General features: G+C 52.6%; 1 protein-coding gene across 1 annotated transcript; it reads left to right on the top strand.

Moving 5' to 3' along the window:
• The first annotated feature begins 1,765 nt into the window (after positions 1–1,765).
• On the top strand, positions 1,766–19,763 carry EMC8 (ER membrane protein complex subunit 8). Its single transcript, XM_071440793.1, has 7 exons — positions 1,766–2,053; positions 5,859–5,935; positions 7,350–7,419; positions 7,887–7,981; positions 8,884–10,711; positions 18,014–18,102; positions 19,403–19,763. The coding sequence occupies exons 1-5, from the start codon at positions 1,856–1,858 to the stop codon at positions 9,041–9,043; spliced, it is 600 nt and encodes a 199-aa protein (XP_071296894.1). The 5' UTR covers positions 1,766–1,855; the 3' UTR covers positions 9,044–10,711; positions 18,014–18,102; positions 19,403–19,763.
• The last annotated feature ends 320 nt before the right edge of the window (positions 19,764–20,083 follow it).

Here is a 20,083-nt window from a genome sequence, read left to right on the forward strand (position 1 = left end):
TCTGTAAAAATAGTATCCTACATAGCACAGTTTCTAGTTTAACATTTTTTTATAACATAAAACTATATTTAACACACTACTTAAGAGAATTAATACAGCATTACTTTCTAACACAACACATATAATATTCATTTTCATATTTGTGAAAAGCCAATCATAAAATATGCATTTTTCACATCCAGCATCATTGAGCCCAGCTGTGCCCCATCCCCACCTTGTCCCCAGCCCAGAGCACCGAGTGCCACCTCAGGAATTGCTGGGACACCTCCAGGGATGGGCACTGCAACCCTCCCTGGGCAGTTCCAATCCCTGACCCCCCTTTCCATGGGGAAATTCCTGCTGATGTCCGACCTGAGCCTGCCCTGGCCCAGCCTGAGGCCGTTCCCTCTGCTCCTGTCCCTGTTCCCTGTCCCCTCCTGGCAGGAGCTGTGCAGAGCCAGGAGGGCCCCCCTGAGTCTCCTTTGCTCCAGGCTGAGCCCCCTCAGCTCCCTCAGGATCCTCCATTCCCTTCCCAGCTCCCTCAGGATTCTCCATTCCCTTTCCCAGCTCCCTCAGGGATTCTCCATTCCTTTCCCAGCTCCCTCAGGATTCTCCAGCCCTTTCCCAGCTCCGTTCCCTTCCCTGGACACGCTCCAGCCTCTCAAGGTCCTGTGAGGAGACCAGAATTTGGCACAGGGTTCAAGGTTTGGAGCCCAGGATGGAAAAGCACCGAGGGGGATTCGTGTGCCAGCCAGGGACAAACATGGCCAAGGCATCACTGAAGTAATTTTTTTATAGAAACCCCTTTTCCTTAATTATTTGGGATTTCCTTTATTATTTGGGATACCCCATCCCTGGAAGTTCCCAAGACAAGGCTTGGAACAGCCTGGGACAGGGAAAGGTGTCAGGGGTGGGAATGGAGGATCTTTAAGGCCCTTCCAACCCAAACCATCTGTGATTTATGGTGATGGGCCACAGGCTAGACTGGATCATCCTGGAGATCCTTTCCAACTCAACAGTCCCAGAGATCTTTTCCCACATGATGATGTCACAGGTTTTTCCCAGAGATCTTTTCCAACCCGATCATCCCAGAGATCTTTTCCCACCATCCAGTGATCCCAGACATCTTTTCCCAGAGGTTTTTCCCACCCATTGATCCCGAAGATCTTTTCCAATCCGATGATCCCAGAGGTTTCTCCCACACAATGATCCCAGAGATCTTTTCCCAGAGATCTTTTCCCACACGATGATCCCAGAGATCTTTTCCCAGAGGTTTTTCCCACACGATGATCCCAGAGATCTTTTCCCAGAGGTTTTTCCCACACAATGATCCCAGAGATCTTTTCCCAGAGGTTTTTCCCACACGATGATCCCAGAGATCATTTCCCAGAGGTTGCTCCCACACGATGATCCCAGACATCTTTTCCCAGAGATCTTTTCCCAGACGTTTTTCCCACACGATGATCCCAGAGATCATTTCCCAGAGATCTTTTCCCACACGACGATCCCAGAGATCATTTCCACCCCACGAGGATCCCAGAGCTTTTCCCCGGTGCGGTCCCGCGGCACCGCGGGCACCGGTCTTCCCCACCCCTCCCCGCTCTCCGCCGCCCCTCACTCCGCTCACCCCACACCCCCCATCCCACAAACTTTTGGGACCCTCCCTCATTTTCAGCACCCTCCCCACACCCCAAATTCCCCCAAATTCCCATAAATCCCCCCCAAATCCCCCAAAATCGCTGTCGCAAAGCCGGCCGCGCTTGGCGGCGCTTGCCGACAGCCGGCGGCGCTGTGCGGCGGACGGGGAGCGACGCAGGGCGGGGAGCGGGGCCGCACCGGGCCGCACCGGGCCGCACCGGGGCCGGGGCTCGGCACCATGAAGCTGACCACCCAGGCTTACTGCAAGATGGTGCTGCACGGCGCCAAGTACCCGCACTGCGCCGTCAACGGGCTGCTGGTGGCCGAGCGGCCGCCGGCGCCGCGGCCGGCGCAGCCCGCGCTGTTCGTGGATTGCATCCCGCTCTTCCACGGCACGCTGGCGCTCGCCCCCATGCTGGAGGTGGCTCTGACCCTGGTGAGGTGATCCTGAAGGGGTGTGGGGTGAGGGATGGGGTGCTGGAAGGGGTTTGGGGGGTGCTGGGGGTGCAGAGCAGGGAGGGGGGGAATGGTGCAAAAATTGGGGGAATTGTGGTGGGAGAGGTGGGGGTGCTGTGATGGAGAGGAGAAGGATCCCCCCATAAAGGGGCTCCAGGAGAGCTGGAGAGGAACTGGGGACAAGGGATGGGGTACAGGACACAGGGAATGGCTCCCACTGCCAGACAGTGGATTTAGGTGGGATTTTGGGCAGGAATTGTTCCCTGTGAGGGTGGGCAGGCCCTGGCACAGGTGCCCAGAGCTGCTGTGGCTGCCCCTGGATCCCTGGCAGTGCCCAAGGCCAGGCTGGACAGGGCTTGGAGCACCCTGGGACAGTGGAAGGTGGAATAGGATGAGCCCCTCCAACCTAAACCATCCCATGATTGTGAGCAAAAAAAGATCCATCCCTTCTTTATGCCATTAAAAAGAACAAATTTCTGGCTCCTCCAGAGTCATCTTTAATGTCTCCCTCAGTGTTTTTCATCCCAGTAAAGATTTCATTTGGAAACAAATTCCAGTAACTCCTGTCCCTGCAGCTGAGATGATGCCGTGGCAATGTTGACATCTTTGTGGAGCCTGGAAATGATGAAATGCAGCCAGAGGCACCGAACAGGAGCTGAGCCTGAGCCCTGACCAGTTAGTTTTACCATTAAACACCCAAAATTATAATATTAAATATATTTACATCAGTGTGGGAGTAGCAGAGCACTGTGTGTTTTCATTAAATCAGGATTAAATGTCTTTCCACAGGGTTTGTGGCACTGAATTTGGTAAACTTTAGGCATTCAGTGCAGCTTTTTAGTTTAGATCTTGCAGCAGGATCAGATTATTAGGAAATAAATCCTGTTTCTTGCAACATCTGCAGGAAGAAAATTATCCCAGAGCCAAAGCAATGGCAGGATTTGACTTATTTACTCCCAGTTTTTGGTACAGAAAGGTAAAGAAAGGTAAAGATTGGAAACTCCTGGTGTTTCCCACAATAATTAGGGCTCTATGTGGTTCACAGCCACTGCTGTGATCCTTTAAAAAACAGAATTTTACAAGAGCCCAGGGCCTTTTGCTGCTGTTCTGGGTTTAAACAAAGGCAAAGGTGTCAGTAATTCTGTCAGAGCAGCTGTGAAAATTGGATTTTCTCATGGAAAAGGTTGGAAGGAGGTGATTCCACATCTTCTGTATGAGCTTGCCTTTGGATCCAGAATAAATCAGGGAGATCAGGGTGCTTAAACTCCATTTTTGTAGCAAAGCAGCTTCACTCCTAAAGGATTTCAGAGCAGTGGCAGGATTTAGTGGGATCTGCTTCTTTCCAGGCTCAATTATTGCTGATTCTTGGTGGAGGGTGGCCCTGTGGGAGGGGTTTTACAACCAACCCCACAAGTTCCACCTCCTCTTCCCTGCCCTGAGTCATCCCAGAATGGGATGGGAGCAAAAATACAGAAAATAGAGGAGGGACTTCCAAACTTCAAGGCTTTGCCTCCTAAAACTTTCAGGGGGTCCAAGGAATGCAAAAACCCCAAACGGCACCTCCAGAGGGTGCTTGGGCACTGAATTCCCCAGGGAATGTTCACATTCCCGAGGTCCCAGAGCTCCAGGAGTTTTTGGACAGCACGGGGAGGGATTTTGGGGTGTTGGATTGATGATCCTTAAGGGTCCTCCCAGCACATTCCAGGATCCTCTGATTTCCCCAAGAGCTCCCGAGGGCAGAGCAGCAGCTCCTGTGTTTCATTTGCACTCTGAGATCCTTTCCCAAGCCAGGGGCGTGAAGAAAAAGTGAATTAAGTTGCACTCGAGCCTCTGAATTTCTCTGCTAATTGATGCGGTTTTACAACCACAGCTCCAAAAAGGAGAAACCGAGGAGCACTTCCCTCTCCTGGAGCGGCACTCAGCTCCTCCTCCTCATCTTCCTCCTCCTCCTCCTCCTTTTCCTCCTCCTCCTCCTCCTCCCAGCGTTTTCCTGCCCTGGTGGCTGCAGCAAACCAAAGCCACTTTGGATTTTTCCTTGGCAAGACTGGATGTGACCAAAAATATTTCTAATATTAAAAATATTTCTGCCATTAAAAATATCTCTACCATTAAAAATATTTCTACCATTAAAATATTTATAACATTAAAAATATTTCCAACATTGAAAATATTCCTAGTACTAAAAATATTTCTAACATTGAAAATATTTCTACCATTAAAAATATTTTTAACACTAAAAATATTTCTAATTTTTCTAACAGGAGCTAATTGCTGTAGGATACCTGTGGGAACAGTGCTGGGCTTGGAAATTACAGCTGGAAACAGCTTTCATTCCAAAATGAGATTTTTTTTCTCCCCCCTTTGTTTTATGCAGAAGCAATTTTTAATTACCAGTTAGGAAAGTGAGAACTTAAAATCATTCTCTTCTTTCTTTTCAAGACAATTTTTGGTAGGGAGCAAAAACGGATTTAGGACTGCGGTTTTTAATTTTTAAATAGATGGAGTTGGGTTTTTTTTTTTTTAATAATTATTATTAATTTTACTGCCTGGTCTGCTGGCTCTAATGCCAAGCTTTCAAACCACTAACAATTAAAACCAGAGTCCTAAGCCCTCAAAATGGGTTTGGAATTGAAACAGCAGCTCTTGCAGGGCTGCACAGCTTTTTTTTTTTTTATCACTTAAATCCGTGTCATCCCTTGGATTATTCACATGGCTGCTTTGTTTGGTTGGTTCTGCAGTCTAATACAATAATTATTGCTGAAAATGAGATTGATTTGACTCCCAGGATGCCACAGGTCAGCACCAGATGTATTTTTGGAGGCCTTTTTAATAGAGCTGGGGAGGGTTTTTTGAGGCCGTGCTCTCTAGGGACTGCAAAGGAAAATTCGAGCTGCTTCCTCCCCTTCTGTCTTTGTATTTTGCTGACTTGATACCCTCAATTTTAATAAAAAGCATCATATATATATTTATAGATACCATGTATATATATATAGCTAGATATTTTCAAAGTCAGACTCAGCAGGAGGAATTCAGCTCCAGTTTAAAGCAGCAAGAACAGCAGTGTTTAAACCCATTTAATTAAAAAGCAAGAACCAACAAAACTACCTAAGTACAAATCAAAATATGTCTAAATTATATGCCAGAAGCACATCTGGTTAAGCATTTACATAGAAATGTTAAATAAGGGAGAACTCTCAACAGAAAACAATTTTATTTCATTTGAAAAGCTGCTAAATGGGACAAACTTCTGCCTCACATTCACCTTTCACCTCCAGCTTTGATTTTCTAATAAAGGCCCCAAATGGTGGCATTATCCCCCAGAAATGGGACATTAGAAATAAAACCTTTCTGCAAGGACAGGGCAGCATTCCCTGAAGGGCCTTGGCAGGTGAGCACTGACAGAAAATTGTCCCAGCCCTTGGTGGGTGAGCCCCAAAGCCTCTCCAGGCTGAGTTTAATTGTCCTGTCACTGGGATTTAGGCCAGGCTTTGACTGAGACAGCTCCTTGCTCTTTTGCTCCATTTGGTTAATGCTTCCCATCATCCTCCAAATGCTCTGTTGGGTTTCTCCATCCCAGCTCAATCAGCCCAACTGTGAGCACTCCCACAAGCAGACAGAAATATGGATTTATTTCAAGAACCCCGTGGCAGAGATGGAGCAACACTGCTTTATTTACAGGACAGCCATGAGATTTTCTTCATCCTGGGTTGTTTTATTTACTTTTTTTCCTTGATCCTGAGGGTTTTTTTTTTCCCTAGGATTCATTGTTGCCATTGCTTTTCCAGATTGATTCCTGGTGCAAGGAGAACAGCTACGTGATAGCTGGATATTACCAGGCGAACGAACGCGTGAAAGATGCCAGGTGTGTTGGGCCAATATTTCCTTCTGTTTGCTCTTTTAGCTCGTACCTTGGACTCTGCCAGCAGCAATCATCCCCATAAATCAGGCGTGTGTGATTCACTCTGACAACTGTCAGCTGCTTCCACATTGTCTCCGTGGGGCTGCGGGATGTGGCCTTTGGTCAGGTGCAGAAAGTCCTGGCTTTGCAGAATCCCTGCTCTCCTCCCGTGGCTGCTATAAAAGGCCACTCTTTGAACCAGTGCCAGCTTCTTGAATTGCAGTTGTCAGGGAAAAAGCCAAAATCTGCAGAGTGTTTGCTCGTGCAGTATGGATCTTGGAAAGTCTGACAACTCCCAGGTTCTTAGGGAAAGTCAGGAGTGACCTGATTCTTTCTAAATTTCTTCATCGTCGCTGAGTTTTTTCAGAGCAGTTTTTTACATGGTAAAGAAGTGGAAAATGATGTCAGTGATAGCTCTTATTTATCACTTCTTTTCCTCAGGATTAGTCATTTTTTTCCCTGCTGGCTGACTCAGATTACTCACTAAACAATAAGGAACCTTCCTGTGGAGCCACAGTTTAATTTTAGATCTGTGCATTCCATGTTTTCCCCTCTATCTGTTGGACAAATCCAGGACTGGGACTGATCAGCTAGAATAAGAGCAACTTGTTTAAAGTATTATGCCCCATCCCTGGAAGTGTCCAAGGTTGGATGAGGCTTGGAGCAACCTGGGATAGTGGAGAGTGTCCCACCCATGGCAGGGGATGGGATCAGAGCATCTTTAAGGTCTCTCCCAACCATTCCATGATGCTCTGATTCCAGTTATTTGTTAATGTATATTCAGACTCAGTTATGGTTTTTAAGGAACACGGGTGACTTCTAAGGTGTCTATCAGAGATAAAAGTATTATTTGTCCTTTCCTTATAAATCTGATGCACACATTTTTAAGAAGTTACAGTTTTTTCTCTTTGAGGTTTGAAGGAATGTCACGGGTTTGATGGTTTTTTGAAAGTTCAGTTTGATTTCTGAAGGTAACTGGCACCACACTGAGATTGTCAATGGCACCCCATTAAGTAGCACCACACAGAGATTGTCACCTTTGAAACGTGGTAAAGGTTGTCACAGGTTATCTGATTTTGGACAAGTTTTCAGTGCAGACTGGGGAGAAAACTCAGTTTCTTTTTTAAATGCCTGCCAGGGCAGTCATTGATCAGGGGGAAGAAGACAGGAGGCCACCCAATGTTGATTCCATGTCATTCCAAAGCCGTCCCTAACCCCAGCTGAGCTGCCTTCTATCAGCTGTGGCATCAGCTCCTTTATCTTGTTCCTGTTTGCAAGCACCCAGAGTCACTCTCACATCTCTCTGAGCTCATTTCCTGCTGCTTTCAGCTGAAACTGGTGGCTCCCATCACTCAGTTCCTTTTCCTTTCTGCTCCAGCCCAAACCAGGTTGCAGAGAAAGTGGCCTCCCGGATTGCCGAGGGTTTCACAGACACTGCGCTCATCATGGTAAAGAGCTTCCTCCCCCTCACCCCCTGTGTGTTCTGACCCTGCTGCTGGACCAGGGAAATGCTGTTCTCTGGCTGCTTTCATGAGGAATTCAGTTTCTCTTCCTCTCCAAAATGCTCTGGGGAGGAGATGCAATGAGCAGTGAAGTTCAGTGTAAATCCACAGAGAGACTGTGGTGAGCTCTCTGTCACCTCAGAAGAACTGGAGGCTTTCTCTACATGTTCAGGCAGCAATTTCTGGCTCCAGCCCACCTCCTGCAACTTAAATTCTTATATTTAATGTCACAAACCAAGCTTTGCCTCCTCACTGCTGTGACAAAGGACATTGGCAGCTTACATTTGGCAGTTGGAGGGTAAAACAGTGGGTGGGTGTAAGATTCCCTGTTTTTACAAACTGATTTGGGGTTTATTTCCTCTCTTGGGATGCTGAGGAGGAGACTGAGGTGCTGTTTCCATGTCCCACCCCAGGTTGACAATACCAAGTTCACCATGGAGTGTGTGGAGCCTGCCATCCACGTGTACGAGCTGCACGAGAACAAGTGGAGGTGCAAGGACCCCCACGTGTGAGTGAACCAGGAATTCCATGGGCTTTGGGGAAAAACAGGCTGTCCCTGTGAGGGCACTGCAGCCTGGCTTAATTTAGAGTTTTTCTGTGGTGGTTCCTCTCAGTTTCCCTGGGTCTGGATTGAAGGCACTTGAGACAGTAGTTCATGTTCAGACTCACGTGTTTATCATTTCTTATCAGTGAAACAGTCTCACAACCATGAGTTTGGCAGCCTTTCATTAGCAAGGCACAAAATGGCCATCCATGTCTTGTTATGAGGTCTTTTAAGACTAAACTATCCAACTAAGAAATGACACCTAAATTATTTTCCCCTTTAACCCAATAACTGATCCCTCAAAGCCCCCAATGCAGACTTTTCTGTCCAATTACAAAACATCACCCAAACCCTGAAGAAGAAGGAAGAAGGTAAAGAGGAACAACCAGTCACCACCCTAAAACCTCCATCCTGCTTTATTTGTATATTCTAAAACCCCAAACTTTATGTTTTCTACCCTGTGCTATTACTGATAGCACAGGGTAGAAAACTTAAATAACTGATCCCTCAAACCCAATAACTGATCCCTTGAAGCCCACAATGCAGACTTTTCTGTCCAATTACAAAACATCACCCAAACCCATGAAGAAGGAGGAAGAAGAAGGTAAAGAAGAACAACCAGCCTCCACCCTAAAACCTCCATCTTGCTTCATATTTATTTCTATATTCTAAAACCCCAAACTTTTAAGTTTTCTACCCTGTGATATTACACACTCCTAACCAACTCTACACCCAGTACTATCAGTTAATTTTGGAAGCCTGTTCCACGGCCTCAGGTCAAATGCAGCGCTCCCTTGGAAGCGCAGAAAGTTTAAAATTCTCAGCATCCAAGATTCCAATTGCTGCCTGGTTCTTTTCCATCCTAGTGACTTCTGTGAAGACTGGACCGAAGCCCAGCGCATCGCTGCCTCCCTGCTGGACAGCAAATCCTACGAGACCCTGGTGGATTTCGATAATCACCTGGATGACATCCGCAACGACTGGACAAACCCCGAGATCAACAAAGCTGTGCTGCACCTCTGCTAGGAGGGATCCTCCTGACTAATCCATGGGCATTCCCACTCTGTACTGAAGAGAGAAAAATGCTATTTTTGAATGTAAATAGAATTAATATTCAGTACCTTGTGTGGAAAGCTGACTGATTAAAGAGGAGTGGCCTGTCCCGCGGCGCGGTGCTGTGTCCGTAAAGCCACGGGATGTTGGTGGTGACATTCCCTGGAAGAGCTGCCAGCTGTCACTTCCAGCTGTCCTCGTGGACACCATCCCACCTGTAGTGAATGTTGCTATTCCTTGGAAAACAGAACTGCTTCTGCTTGGCCCCCGCTGTTCCTATTCCAAAGTTTTGACTTCAGCTTTTCTAATCTTTAGAGAGGTTACTTTTTAACGATTTCTGGAAATACCTTTCCAAAAAAAAAAAAAAAAAATCAATCCTGTCCTCAGGTGAGAGATTTTAAGGGCAAATAGATCAAATGAGAAGTGAATGGTTTCTTCTGGCCTGGGTTGGAATTGTAACTCTCTTGGCACAGTAAAATGCAAACTGCTGAGGATGTTCCATGCTCATGTGTCACCTGTTTTGCAGTGCTTTAGCATGACAGAGAGTTTTAAAGCAGTATTCCCAAATAATCTGGTGATTCTTGCTCTCCATGGGCTTGGCAAGCACAGTTACTGCTTGAATGTGTTAAACCCAAAGTAAATGATTTATAAAAAGGACTGGAAGCACACTGCTGAGTTTGAATCTGCAGTTGGAGTCTACAGTAGTGAAGTACTGTATTAATTTCATGCATTTTGTGGGGGGAGTTAATCAGCAGATCTCATTTTCCACGTGATCCAAGTACATGGAGTCAGGGAGCCTGGGTACAGCCTAGTTCAGCTTGCCTTGTCTTTCCCATTAATATTTATTTCCAAGGAGAAGTTTCCTGGACAATGCAGCTTTATACCAGCCTAGAAAAGCTCTTTGTTGCCTCTCTCCTGACTGTAGTTAAACACAGCCTCAACCTGCAACAATTCCTCCAAATTTCCTTCCCTTCCTGCCCAGAAATATTGTTACAAGGAAGATCCAAATATCCACAAAATGTCTGCCCGTCTCCAATCTTAGTGTTAAAATCACAGCAAAGTTTGGGTTGGAAGGGACTCAGAGATCATCTCATTCCATGGGCAGGGACACCTTCCCCATGAGCAGGTTGCTCCAAACCCCATCCAACCTAGGCTTACTTCAAAATGGAATTGTCTGAACCTCACAATTTTGAGTCAGTAAACCCAGGTTTTGCTCCTGGTTTTTGAGAGGGATGGGGCAAGGCTAAAATCCCGTTTAACAGCAGGGAATAGACCCTGGATGCCCCCAGGCTGTGGAGTTCCCTCCAGGGGAGATTCCACAGGGCCATGGGGTGAGGTGAGAGGGAGGAGAGGAAGCTTTGGGCACTTTGGTTTTTATCTCCCTGCTGTGCACGGGTGAGGTGTGATTACCAAAGAGCTTGGCACTGAGTCAAGAACCTTCCCTAGGCTGAGTCAGGCTTGCAGAGGGAAATGTTTTCACTTGTTGACTGAAAACACGTATTTAGCTCCCCAAACCAGTGAGATAACACATTCCGTGGCTGCTCCACTCCCTATCTGTAGGAAAAGATTTCCCTGGAGCAGAATGCAAAGCACCCAGGCTGCAGGAAGAGGGCTTTGTGCAAACAGCCAGCGAAATCCAAGGTATTGTTCCAGAGGCAGATCCTTATCTTAGCCAGATTCCTCGTGTGGGGTTGTCAGAAGGAGCTGCTAGGTCTCCTGAGCCACAGGAAATGTGTTTCTTGTTCTTTGTAACAGCATCTCCTAATCAAGCTTTGATCATAAATATGCAAATTCAGGCTAATCCTGCTCCCCCTGTTCGGCAGTTTGTCTCCTCCGTGTGTAACCTGCTGGAATATTCCCTGTGACTAACCTGGGACACCCTGCTGGAAGGGGAGCAGCTTTTAGTGCTTTGTCTTCCCCTTTTTTAATCTTCTCTTTGCTCTTTGCTTTCAAACGAGGATTTTTTGCCACCAGCAGAAGCCCAGGCTGGCTTTAAGCAAAGAGGACAAACCTGCAGATCTTATCTCCCCTGGCCTATTTGCATTGAAGGCTGGACAAGAGCAGCAATTCCATAAATCCAGGCAGCCACCGTGGCTCTCCTGGCAGAATGAGGAAGCTGCAGGGCTCGGGGAAGGCTGGGTTCCCCTCTCCTGCTGATGTGCCCGGAGCAAATGCTGCTTTCCTGGCTGGTTGATCCTCTGGATTCAGGGCAGGAATTCAAGGTAATTCCATGTAAAACTTGAGGGGGAGGAAATCTTGGGGAAGGCATCTCTTGCTGAGAGCTGGGAAGGCAGCACTGGGAGTGTGTGTCCTAGTCTTTTTTGGTTAGTAATTAATGACTTCCAGGATTAACTTTTTTCTCCCTATCCATCAAAATTTGGCATTTGGCTGCCCAGATGTTTTAACTCCCAACTTTTTTACCTCATCCCCATGACCTGAAGCACTTGGAAAAAAGAATCCCTGAATGGTTTGGGTGGGAAAAGATCTTTAAATCATCTCATTCCATCTCCTGCCATGGGCAGGGACACCTTCCACTGTCCCAGGCTGCTCCAAGCCCTGCCCAGCCTGGCCCTGGGCACTGCCAGGGATCCAGGGGCTGCCACAGCTGCTCTGGGCACCCTCACAGGGAACGATTCCTTCCCAAAATCCCATCTAAATCCACTCTCTGGCGGTGGGAAACCATTCCCTGTATCCTGTCCTCCATCCCTTGTCCCTCTCCTGGAGCCCCTTTAGGCCCTGCAAGGGCTCTGGGCTCTCCCTGGATCCTTCTCCATGTGAGCACCCCCAGCTCCCCCAGTCTGTGGGATTCTCTTTTCCCCACTCAACCCAATTTTCCAGAAGAGTGACGAGCATCCCCACAGGCAGATGGGTGACAGGAGCCACGGAATCCCTGAGCAGCTGCTCTGGGGCACTTCCAAGTGAGGTCCCTGCTCCCAGGGAATGCCAGGTCCCACATTCTCCCTGAGCTCATCACTCTGTGGGTGCATACAAGGATTTGGGGAAGTTTTTTCCCCATCCAGCGAGCAAAGCAGCCTGCTGCTGGCATTTTCCCTCTTCCCATCTGCTCCTGGGATGTTCCCGAGGAAAGCGAGCAGAGATGTAACATCTCCAGCTCTTGGAGCCGACGCAGGAGCAGGTGAGCGGTTCAGAGATCACACCTGGCACAGCTGGAGCCAGCAGCAGACAGATGTGCAGAGCCCACCCCAGCCGTGAGGGGCAGCCCCCTGCCCCCAGAAATTCCTCCAGCGAGTGGCAGGCGAGGAGAGGCGACAGTGACAGACGCAGGAAGCAGTGCCCGGCCCCTCTGCTCCCTGGCTCCCGGCCTAATCGCTGCACTCCGGGCTGGAGATGCCGGAGGAGGAGGGCACCGCCAGGGAGAGCCGCGATGATGCTAATGGAGGAGGCTGTTAGCGGGGTGGGCTTGCGGCTGAGTGCAGCCTGGAAAATGGCCTCGAGGGGGAAATGCGCTCGGTCTGTGAGCTCTGCTTCTCGTTCGGGTGGAATTCAGCTCCTGGAGCCGAGCTGGGGCACCCACACGAGCTGGTCCCTGTTGGGCTGCTCCCCTCCCATCCTGCCCAGGCTCTGCTATTCCCAGCTGGACTTGGGCACCTCCACACATCCCAGTCGTGCAGCACAACCCCCTGAGCCCTGAGCCAGCCCTCCCGCAGCGGCAGCGCTTTCTGTGTGCCCAAGGAGCCGCTGAGGGCTTTATCGATTTCCCTTTTTTATTTTTTTCACTGTCGCTTTTAGACCACATTTTCACCCAGCCTTCTCCTTCGAAAGTCCACCCCAGCTGCATCCCTTCCTCAGCTGCATCCCTTCCTCTTGGTTTCCAGAGGAGAGGACGGACACGGGGGGACAGCAGCTGGCAGGGGGGGACAGCGCTCCTGCCTGTGGCACTTCCAGCCTGCCGGAGCTGGGATGAGGGAAGCAGGGAACTCTGCTCTTAGGAACACCCGGTAGGTGGGCTGGGGCCGAGGGCTCACTCCGGGAGTGTTCCAGGCAGGGCTGCTGGGGCTGCAGCTCCAGCGGGATGCGGGCAGGATCCGTGCCAGGCGCAGCTCTGCGCACAGCCGGGCCGGGCAGAACGCCGCCGCCCTTCCTAGAAATGCACCCTGGAGCTTAAAAGATGGACCTAATTGAAAAACTCTATCGAGGTTGTAGCAGCAGGGGATAAAAGGGAAAGCTGGGCCCAGATTAACCTGGAGCTCAGCGAGCCGGGAAGCGCGGCAGCCGTGGCCAGGTCCCTAAGCCAATTCCCAGCCGTGGCCTCCCGGCCGGATCCATGCTGGGGAGAGGTGCTTTGTCCTGGATGCAGGAGCTCTGTGCCTCAGGTATGTCCTCGCTCCCCCTTCCCTCCTGACCCTCTCTCCTGCCCCATCCCGCTGGATTTTCTCCGGGGGTGCTTCCAGCCCACGCGGTTCCTGCCGCTGTCTCGCTCTGCTGCTCCTGCCAAGAGCCCGTGCTTGGGGAGTGCTGGAGCTGCTCCAGTTCCCCCAGAGCCTGCATCTTCAGCTGCCTCCTCGTGACATCCTCCCCCCTCCCTCCTTCCCTCCCTCCCCACTCCTGGCATCCCCTCTGGGTGCTGCTCGCCAGCCCTGGCGACTCTGGATCTCCAGGAGGGAATTTCCTCTCCACTCCCAGCACTGGTTGCCACTTCCAGCTCTGGCAAGGCCCGGGCAGGACCTTCCAGCAGCCCCTTTCTGGGGCAGCCCCAGAGCCAGGCTGGGAGCAGCCCTTGGTTTCCCAGAAGGGCCGGGGGCAGGAGGGGACAGGTGGCCTGGCTGCTCCGTTAGCACGGAGGTGACGTGTCACCTGCGTTAGCACACCCTGGCACTCTGTGACCCAGAAAGCTGCTTCCTCCCCCTCCCTGCTGGAAGGGGAGCCCAGCTGGTATTTGCAGAGCAGCTCCTGAAGGCAGCCAGCAGAGCTGCTCCGAGCTCTCCAGCCAAAGCTTTTCTTGTGGCCAGTGCTTGCACAACGCGTCCCTTGTCCCTGCGGTTTTCCTCTGGCGCCTGGGAAGCAGCAGCAGCTCTCCCTGCCCTTCCTTCCCCCAGAGGGGGTTTGAGAGGCTGCCCTCCATCCTCACCCCCCAGCAGGGCTTCAGCCCCGGGCCAGGATGGAGCAGGAGGGGAGAGGAGCAGCCCAGTACCAAAGGGACACAGGCAGGACTGGAAAGCAGGCAGTGAGCACCTCAGGGGACAGGCAGTGAGCACCTCAGGGGACAGCCAGTGGCCACCTCAGGGGACAGCCAGGCTCTGGCCAGCTCTGCAAGGACAATCTTTCCCCAGGGAGTGAAGGTGGCTCCATACCCACCCACCCCCTGAGCCCATCCTCTTCCTCCCCTGGCCAGCTGGCTCCTGGTGGGCTTTGGCCACTTGCCCTGACGTGATGCTCAGCAAGTCACAGCTCAGAGCCTTGTGACAGGAACCAGGAACTCCTGGAAGGGAGGTGTTGAGCCCCCTGGCACTCAGCTCTCCCCAACCCTGCTCACCCAGCAGTGACCAGGACCCCACAGCACAGGGGCTCCAGGTCATTCCCAGTCACCTCAAGGTGGACAACTCCCACTTTATAAACCTTCACAAAGGTTTTTTTGCTTTGTTCACCAGCCCTGGGGAGGGCAGGAAGGGGTGTTTGACGCTGTGTTTGTGCCTATCAGGTGTCAGCAGAGCAGCTGGAGCTGTGCTGCACCCGCAGAGCTAACCACAGGTATTTTAGCAGCCTGGTGTTTATGTTTCCCATCCCTGCTGCAGCAAGACAATCGCTTTTTGTCACTGTTGTAGCAACAACTGCTGCTCCGGGCCAGGCTAATTCCAGCCCTCGTGGGTTTGGGGCTGTTTGCTCTCACCCAGCAGCAGCAAACAGGTTGTTTTGGAGACAGGCAGTAAAATAGTTCAAGGTGGAAGCAGGATTTGTGCTGCTCTGACTGGATTTGTGCTGTCTGGGAGTGATCCCTGGCTCCATGGGATGCTGCCTGCCCTGAGTTTGGGATGGGATCTTGAAAGATCAGGTTTGCCAGGTTCTGCTTCAGGATTTGTCTCTAAGTCTTAGACTTTGCAGGTGAACAGGGGGGGAAAGTCCACATAACCCAATTAATTTGTCAGTTTTCTGGAGGGAAAAGAGGGAGCTGTGGGTTGCAAATGTCTTTGCCCAGGGCTGTGCCCACTGGAGCTGCAGCCTTGCCCCTTTGCCACCCTCCCCTCTCCTGGAGCTCTGCAATAACTCAGTTATTTGACAAATCAGAGGAGTCAGATCGGGAAGGAAATCAGCTCTTCCCAGGTTTCTGATTTTCATCAGACATGGCAGGACCAAACCAGCAGAAAGTGGAGCAAAACCACCCCTTTGCTCTCCCTGCTGCCCTTCACACCCATCCCAGCCAGACCTAGTGGGGCTCTGATCCCACCGGAGCCCTCCCAAACCGCTGGGATCGGCTCTCTCCTGATCCCGGGGTGAACTTCCAAGCTCCTTTTCCCTTCCTTTCCCTTCCACCTTCCTGCCTCCCGCAGCCGGGGCTGTTTAATGTGCGGCCGGCGTTCCCTGCATTCGAACCGCTGCTTGAAAAGGAGCCTGAAAAGGAGCCTGAAAAGGAGCCTGGAAGGCGCGGGGGCCTCGCCTGTTAATTGCGGAGGAGGGGGAACACGGAAAAGCCTCTGGCTGCTGCTGATGCAGGCCAAGGCGGCTGCTCCGGAGGCACAGCCCGGCCCCGGGCTGGGACCCGACCCGCTGGGACCCGACCCGGAGCGCTCATCCCGGGAACGGTGAGGAGCCCTGCCCGCTGCCAGGCTGGCTTTGGGGCTGGGAAGGGGCAAAGATCCTTCCTGGAAGGTGGTGAAGGTGGAGCTGCTCCCAGAGTTGATGCCTGGTGACATCAGGACCTCAGGGACGCTGATGTCCTTGGCTGTGGGCACTCACTGGCCCTGTCGGGGCTCTTGGTGGCCCTCAGGCTGCTCGTGGGGATGTTGGATGCCCGGCGGCTTTGCCGGCAGCCCAGGGCACTCCTCCCTCTGTCTCTGTCATCTCTGAACTGCCTTGTGCAGCGGGGTGAGAGTAAATCCGCGTTCCCTCATCACCCAAGGGCTTTGCCGGGCGCGGGTCGGGGCTCGGAGCGGGGGCTGCATGGGAGGAGCCGGGGCTCCGCTGTCCTCATTAACCGGGCTCCAAGCAGCCCCGCCAAACCCAAAGGCGGCGGCTGCCTCCTCCTGCCGCCCTCCTGCCCTGCCGAGGCATCCCCCGTGCCAGCCTCCGGCACCCGGGAGCGGTGGGATGCGACCGCGGGCATCGCCCCTGCGGGCACCGGGTAAGTGCCACCCCTCGCAGCTTTGTCCCTTTTCCCCTTCCCAGGGCACGCTCTGAGTGTCCCCCCCTGGCCGGGCAGCTCGGTCCCCGCTCCAGTGGCGCCCGCCCTGAGCCTCTGGGGATTCTTGGAGCGTGAACTCGCCGGGATGCGAACGTTCCTCTGGCCCGGTGCTGGCACACAGGAGCCAAGGTGGAGCCCCCAGCAGCAGGAATCCTGCTGGGATGCCGGCAGGGGGAATCCTCCACCCGAATTCTGGCCCTTTTCCATGGGGAGGGGGCTGCTGTGTCCTCTGCAAGGGTTTGGCCACGGGGGGTGATCCCAGAGGATGAGATTCCAAAGGATCAGATTCCAGAGGATGAGATTCCAAAGGATGATATTCCAAAGGATCAGATCCCAGAGGATCAGATCCCAGAGGAGACCCCCTGTGCAGGGATCTGGGTGTCCCCATCCCAGGGGATCAGATCCCAGAGGATGAGATCCCAAAGGATGATATTCCAGAGGATCGGCTCCCCAGGGATTGGATCCCAGAGGAGACCCCCTGTGCCCAGAGCTGGGTGTCCCCATCCCAGATTATCAGATCCCAGAGGATGAGATTCCAGAGGATCAGATCCCCAGGGATCAGATCCCAGAGGATGGAGTCCGCCTGTGCCCAGAGCTGGGTGTCCCCAGCAGGACCCTCCTCTCTCTGTCCCAGAGTGGTGTGAGCCACCAGCAGGTGCCAAAACCCACAGTATTTGCCTCAAAACAGATTTCCTTATATTTGGGCAGCCTCCAGGAGAGCTGCAAAGTGATGTCCTGGGGAAGACTCCACTCCCCAGCCCTGCGGGGCGTTCACAGCTCGGGCTGCACCTGGGGAACTGATAAAAATACAGAATTAAAAGCAGAGATAGCAAATTTTCACTTCCCCTTGCAGGCTGCTGCCAACCCATCTGAGAGCTTCTTGGAAAGACAGAGGTCAGGCAGGGGGGGCAGAGGCTTTCCTTGGCTCTCTGTGTGGCCCAGAGCTTGGAAGAGCCAAAATGAGTCACTGACCCTCATCCCAATAAGCTTTTCCCAGCAGCTGTGGGAGGAGGGCTGAAGATTTCCCAATAAAGGGAATTTTTTTCTTTTTTTTCACAGAAAAATTTTCAGCATCTTGAAAAAAATGGTGTCCCACAGTGGGAATTATCCCTCCAAAAGCTCTGGGGATATCAGGGATGCCCAGGAGGAGCAGGATGGTGTGAATTCCAGCAGTGCATCCCAGCAGCTGCTCTGTCTCAGCCCGAGGGAGGCAGCTCTGGCATCACACAGGGGAAACAGAGAAATTGTGGGGTTTCCTCTGCGAGAACCAACCTAAAACCAACCAGTTCCTCCTGCTCCCAGCCTTCCCATCCTGAAATATTTTCAGGGGGTGGGAGAAGCTGGGATGGAACCACTCAGCCAGCACCAGGCTCCTTCTCCACCCTCCCAAAAAGTTCTTCCTGGACCTCACCGGGCCAGATTGAGTCACCCCGGTGCCGTGACATCAGCGGTGGTTTTGCGAGCGAGCAGCCGCGTTTCCTGTGGCTCCCGTAGGCACAGACACGCAGGGAGAGATGTGAGCTCTCAGCTCCTGCTCCTTCCTGCCCCTGGCATCGCTCCCCCAAGCCCTCTCCTCTCTCCCCCAGCGCCTGCAGCGAGGGCCGGCGGCGGGGCTGGAGGGCTGGATCCCGCTGAGAGGATGAAAACATGGGGCTCAGGTTCTCCTGCCTGAAAGGTGAGCTTGGGCTGAGGGTTTGGGGTGCTGCTGCTCCCTGAAGGCGCCTGAGGGATGGTTGTACCCACAGGAGGTTCAGGTGTGGGCGGGTTTTGGGTGGAGTTTGGGGATGTGGTGGAATTTCTGAAGTCCCACCTGTTGGTGCCTGGATCACCCCAAAGAGGATTTTCCCAGCTTTGTTTTCCCAGTCCTGTGCTTGTCCTGCACCCTTTGCCCTGGAGAATCCATGGGTTCAATAAAGCAGGTGCTCAGGGACACGCGGGTGGGATGCAGGGCTCAGCCCCGAGCCTGGCTCCCAGCTCCCAGCTCCAGGCTGGCCCCAAGCATCCCTCACTGCTCCACTCTCCCCAGGGACACTCCAACCAGGAGCTTCTTCCCCAAGTTGAATTTTCTTAATGGATTTAGGCTGGGAATGGCGTCAGGGATGTCTGCACAGGGGCAGAGCTTTTAGTGCTGCTGGCCTGGCAGGGCGAGGGCTGGATATGGCATCTCCCATTAGCTCTGCATCCCTCTGACTCCTGCTAATCGTCCTTGGGGTCATTAGGGATGGGGCTTAATGAGGATCCCTCTGCAGGATGCAGGGCTGCCTCTTCCCAAGCCCACATTCTGTGGGATTCTGGTTGTGATGGGCACAGAGTTGGGTGCATCACCCAAAAATGAGCTCTGCCCCCTCTCCACATCAGGGATGTTGGGAGGGAATGGTCAGGGGGGTTTGGGGTATCACAACCCCCCCTGTCCAGTAAGGGGTAACTGAAGAGGGGGAAGCAAGCAGCCAGGGAATCCCAATCCTGCCCCAAATCCAGAACAAAGCCCCAAAAGATTCCCCCATGCTTCCAGACCCCTCTGATGAGCTTGGAGCCTGGAATAAAAGAAAAGACCCTCCCCCTTTTCCAGCTCCCTTACATAAGGCAGGGCTTTATCCTTAATTAAAAAGAGATTAAAAATATCAGTGTCTGTCCCCTCCGGGCATTTTCTTGCTTGGGAAGAGCTGAAACCTCCCTGGATGCCGCCTGTGCCACACGGGGCTTTTCTCCTGATTAAAAAAGCAGATTAAAGCGATCTGCTCCCCTCAGGGGGGGTGGGCTGGGCAGGTGGTCGAGGGAAGGGGGGGATCCACCTCTGAAACCCCCCAAAATCCAAGGTGGATCCAGGGGAGGAGGTGTGAGGAGGATGCTGTGGATTCTCCAGCGGCTTGTAAAGGGCTGGCACGGAGGAGGGCGGGGAGCTGGAGGATGCTGGTGCCTTATCTCCTTTTATCCCCCTTTTATCTCCTAAAATGTCCTCTCCCCCTACCCCCCAGGCCTGAAGATGTGTGTGAGCAGCGGGAACGGCAGCGAGGGCACCCCGAGGGCGGGACAGAAGCACCTCCACGTGCCCTCCATCATCGTCACACCGCCCACGCCCACGGGCACCGCGCTGGCCCGGCGTGGGGAGGGTCCCTCACCCTGCAGCCCCTGCTGAGAGGGGACACGGGGCACGGCCAGCCCGGCAGGACCCGTCGGGATGGAGCCACAGCCCCCAGGGCACGGCTGCAGCTGCCAGGGACACGCGGGGCACCCACGCGGCTGGGTTTGGACACCAGGGACTGGGGTTTGTCCCTTTTCCTGACAGCGCCGGGCAGGGGGATCCCTCCTCGGTGAATAAAACCCTGGGGTTCTGCACCCCCAGCTTGGCTGTGTCAGCGTGGGGAGGGTGGGTCGCGCACCCCAAAACACCCCAGAGCCACCCCTGCGCCTGCTGGGGGCAAATTGTGATGTGCCCACCTCTCCAGGGAGGGATTGAAGGATCCATTTCAGCAAACAGCAGCGGGAAAATGAACTCGGCGGTGTCACCGGAACGGGATCGGAGCGGCCGCATCCCGGCAGGGAGCCGGGGGCGATGCTTCCCGGGGAGCGGCGGCACCGGAGCCGGCGGGAGAGGCGGGAGTGTGAAAGCAGATGGAAATTTAATTTTTTAATGGCAGCAGCAGATGGCAAAAGAC

Source organism: Agelaius tricolor, unplaced genomic scaffold (assembly GCF_023055355.1).
Source record: "Agelaius tricolor isolate 1412-34295 unplaced genomic scaffold, bAgeTri1.0.p SCAF_15, whole genome shotgun sequence".
Lineage (NCBI taxonomy): Eukaryota > Metazoa > Chordata > Aves > Passeriformes > Icteridae > Agelaius > Agelaius tricolor.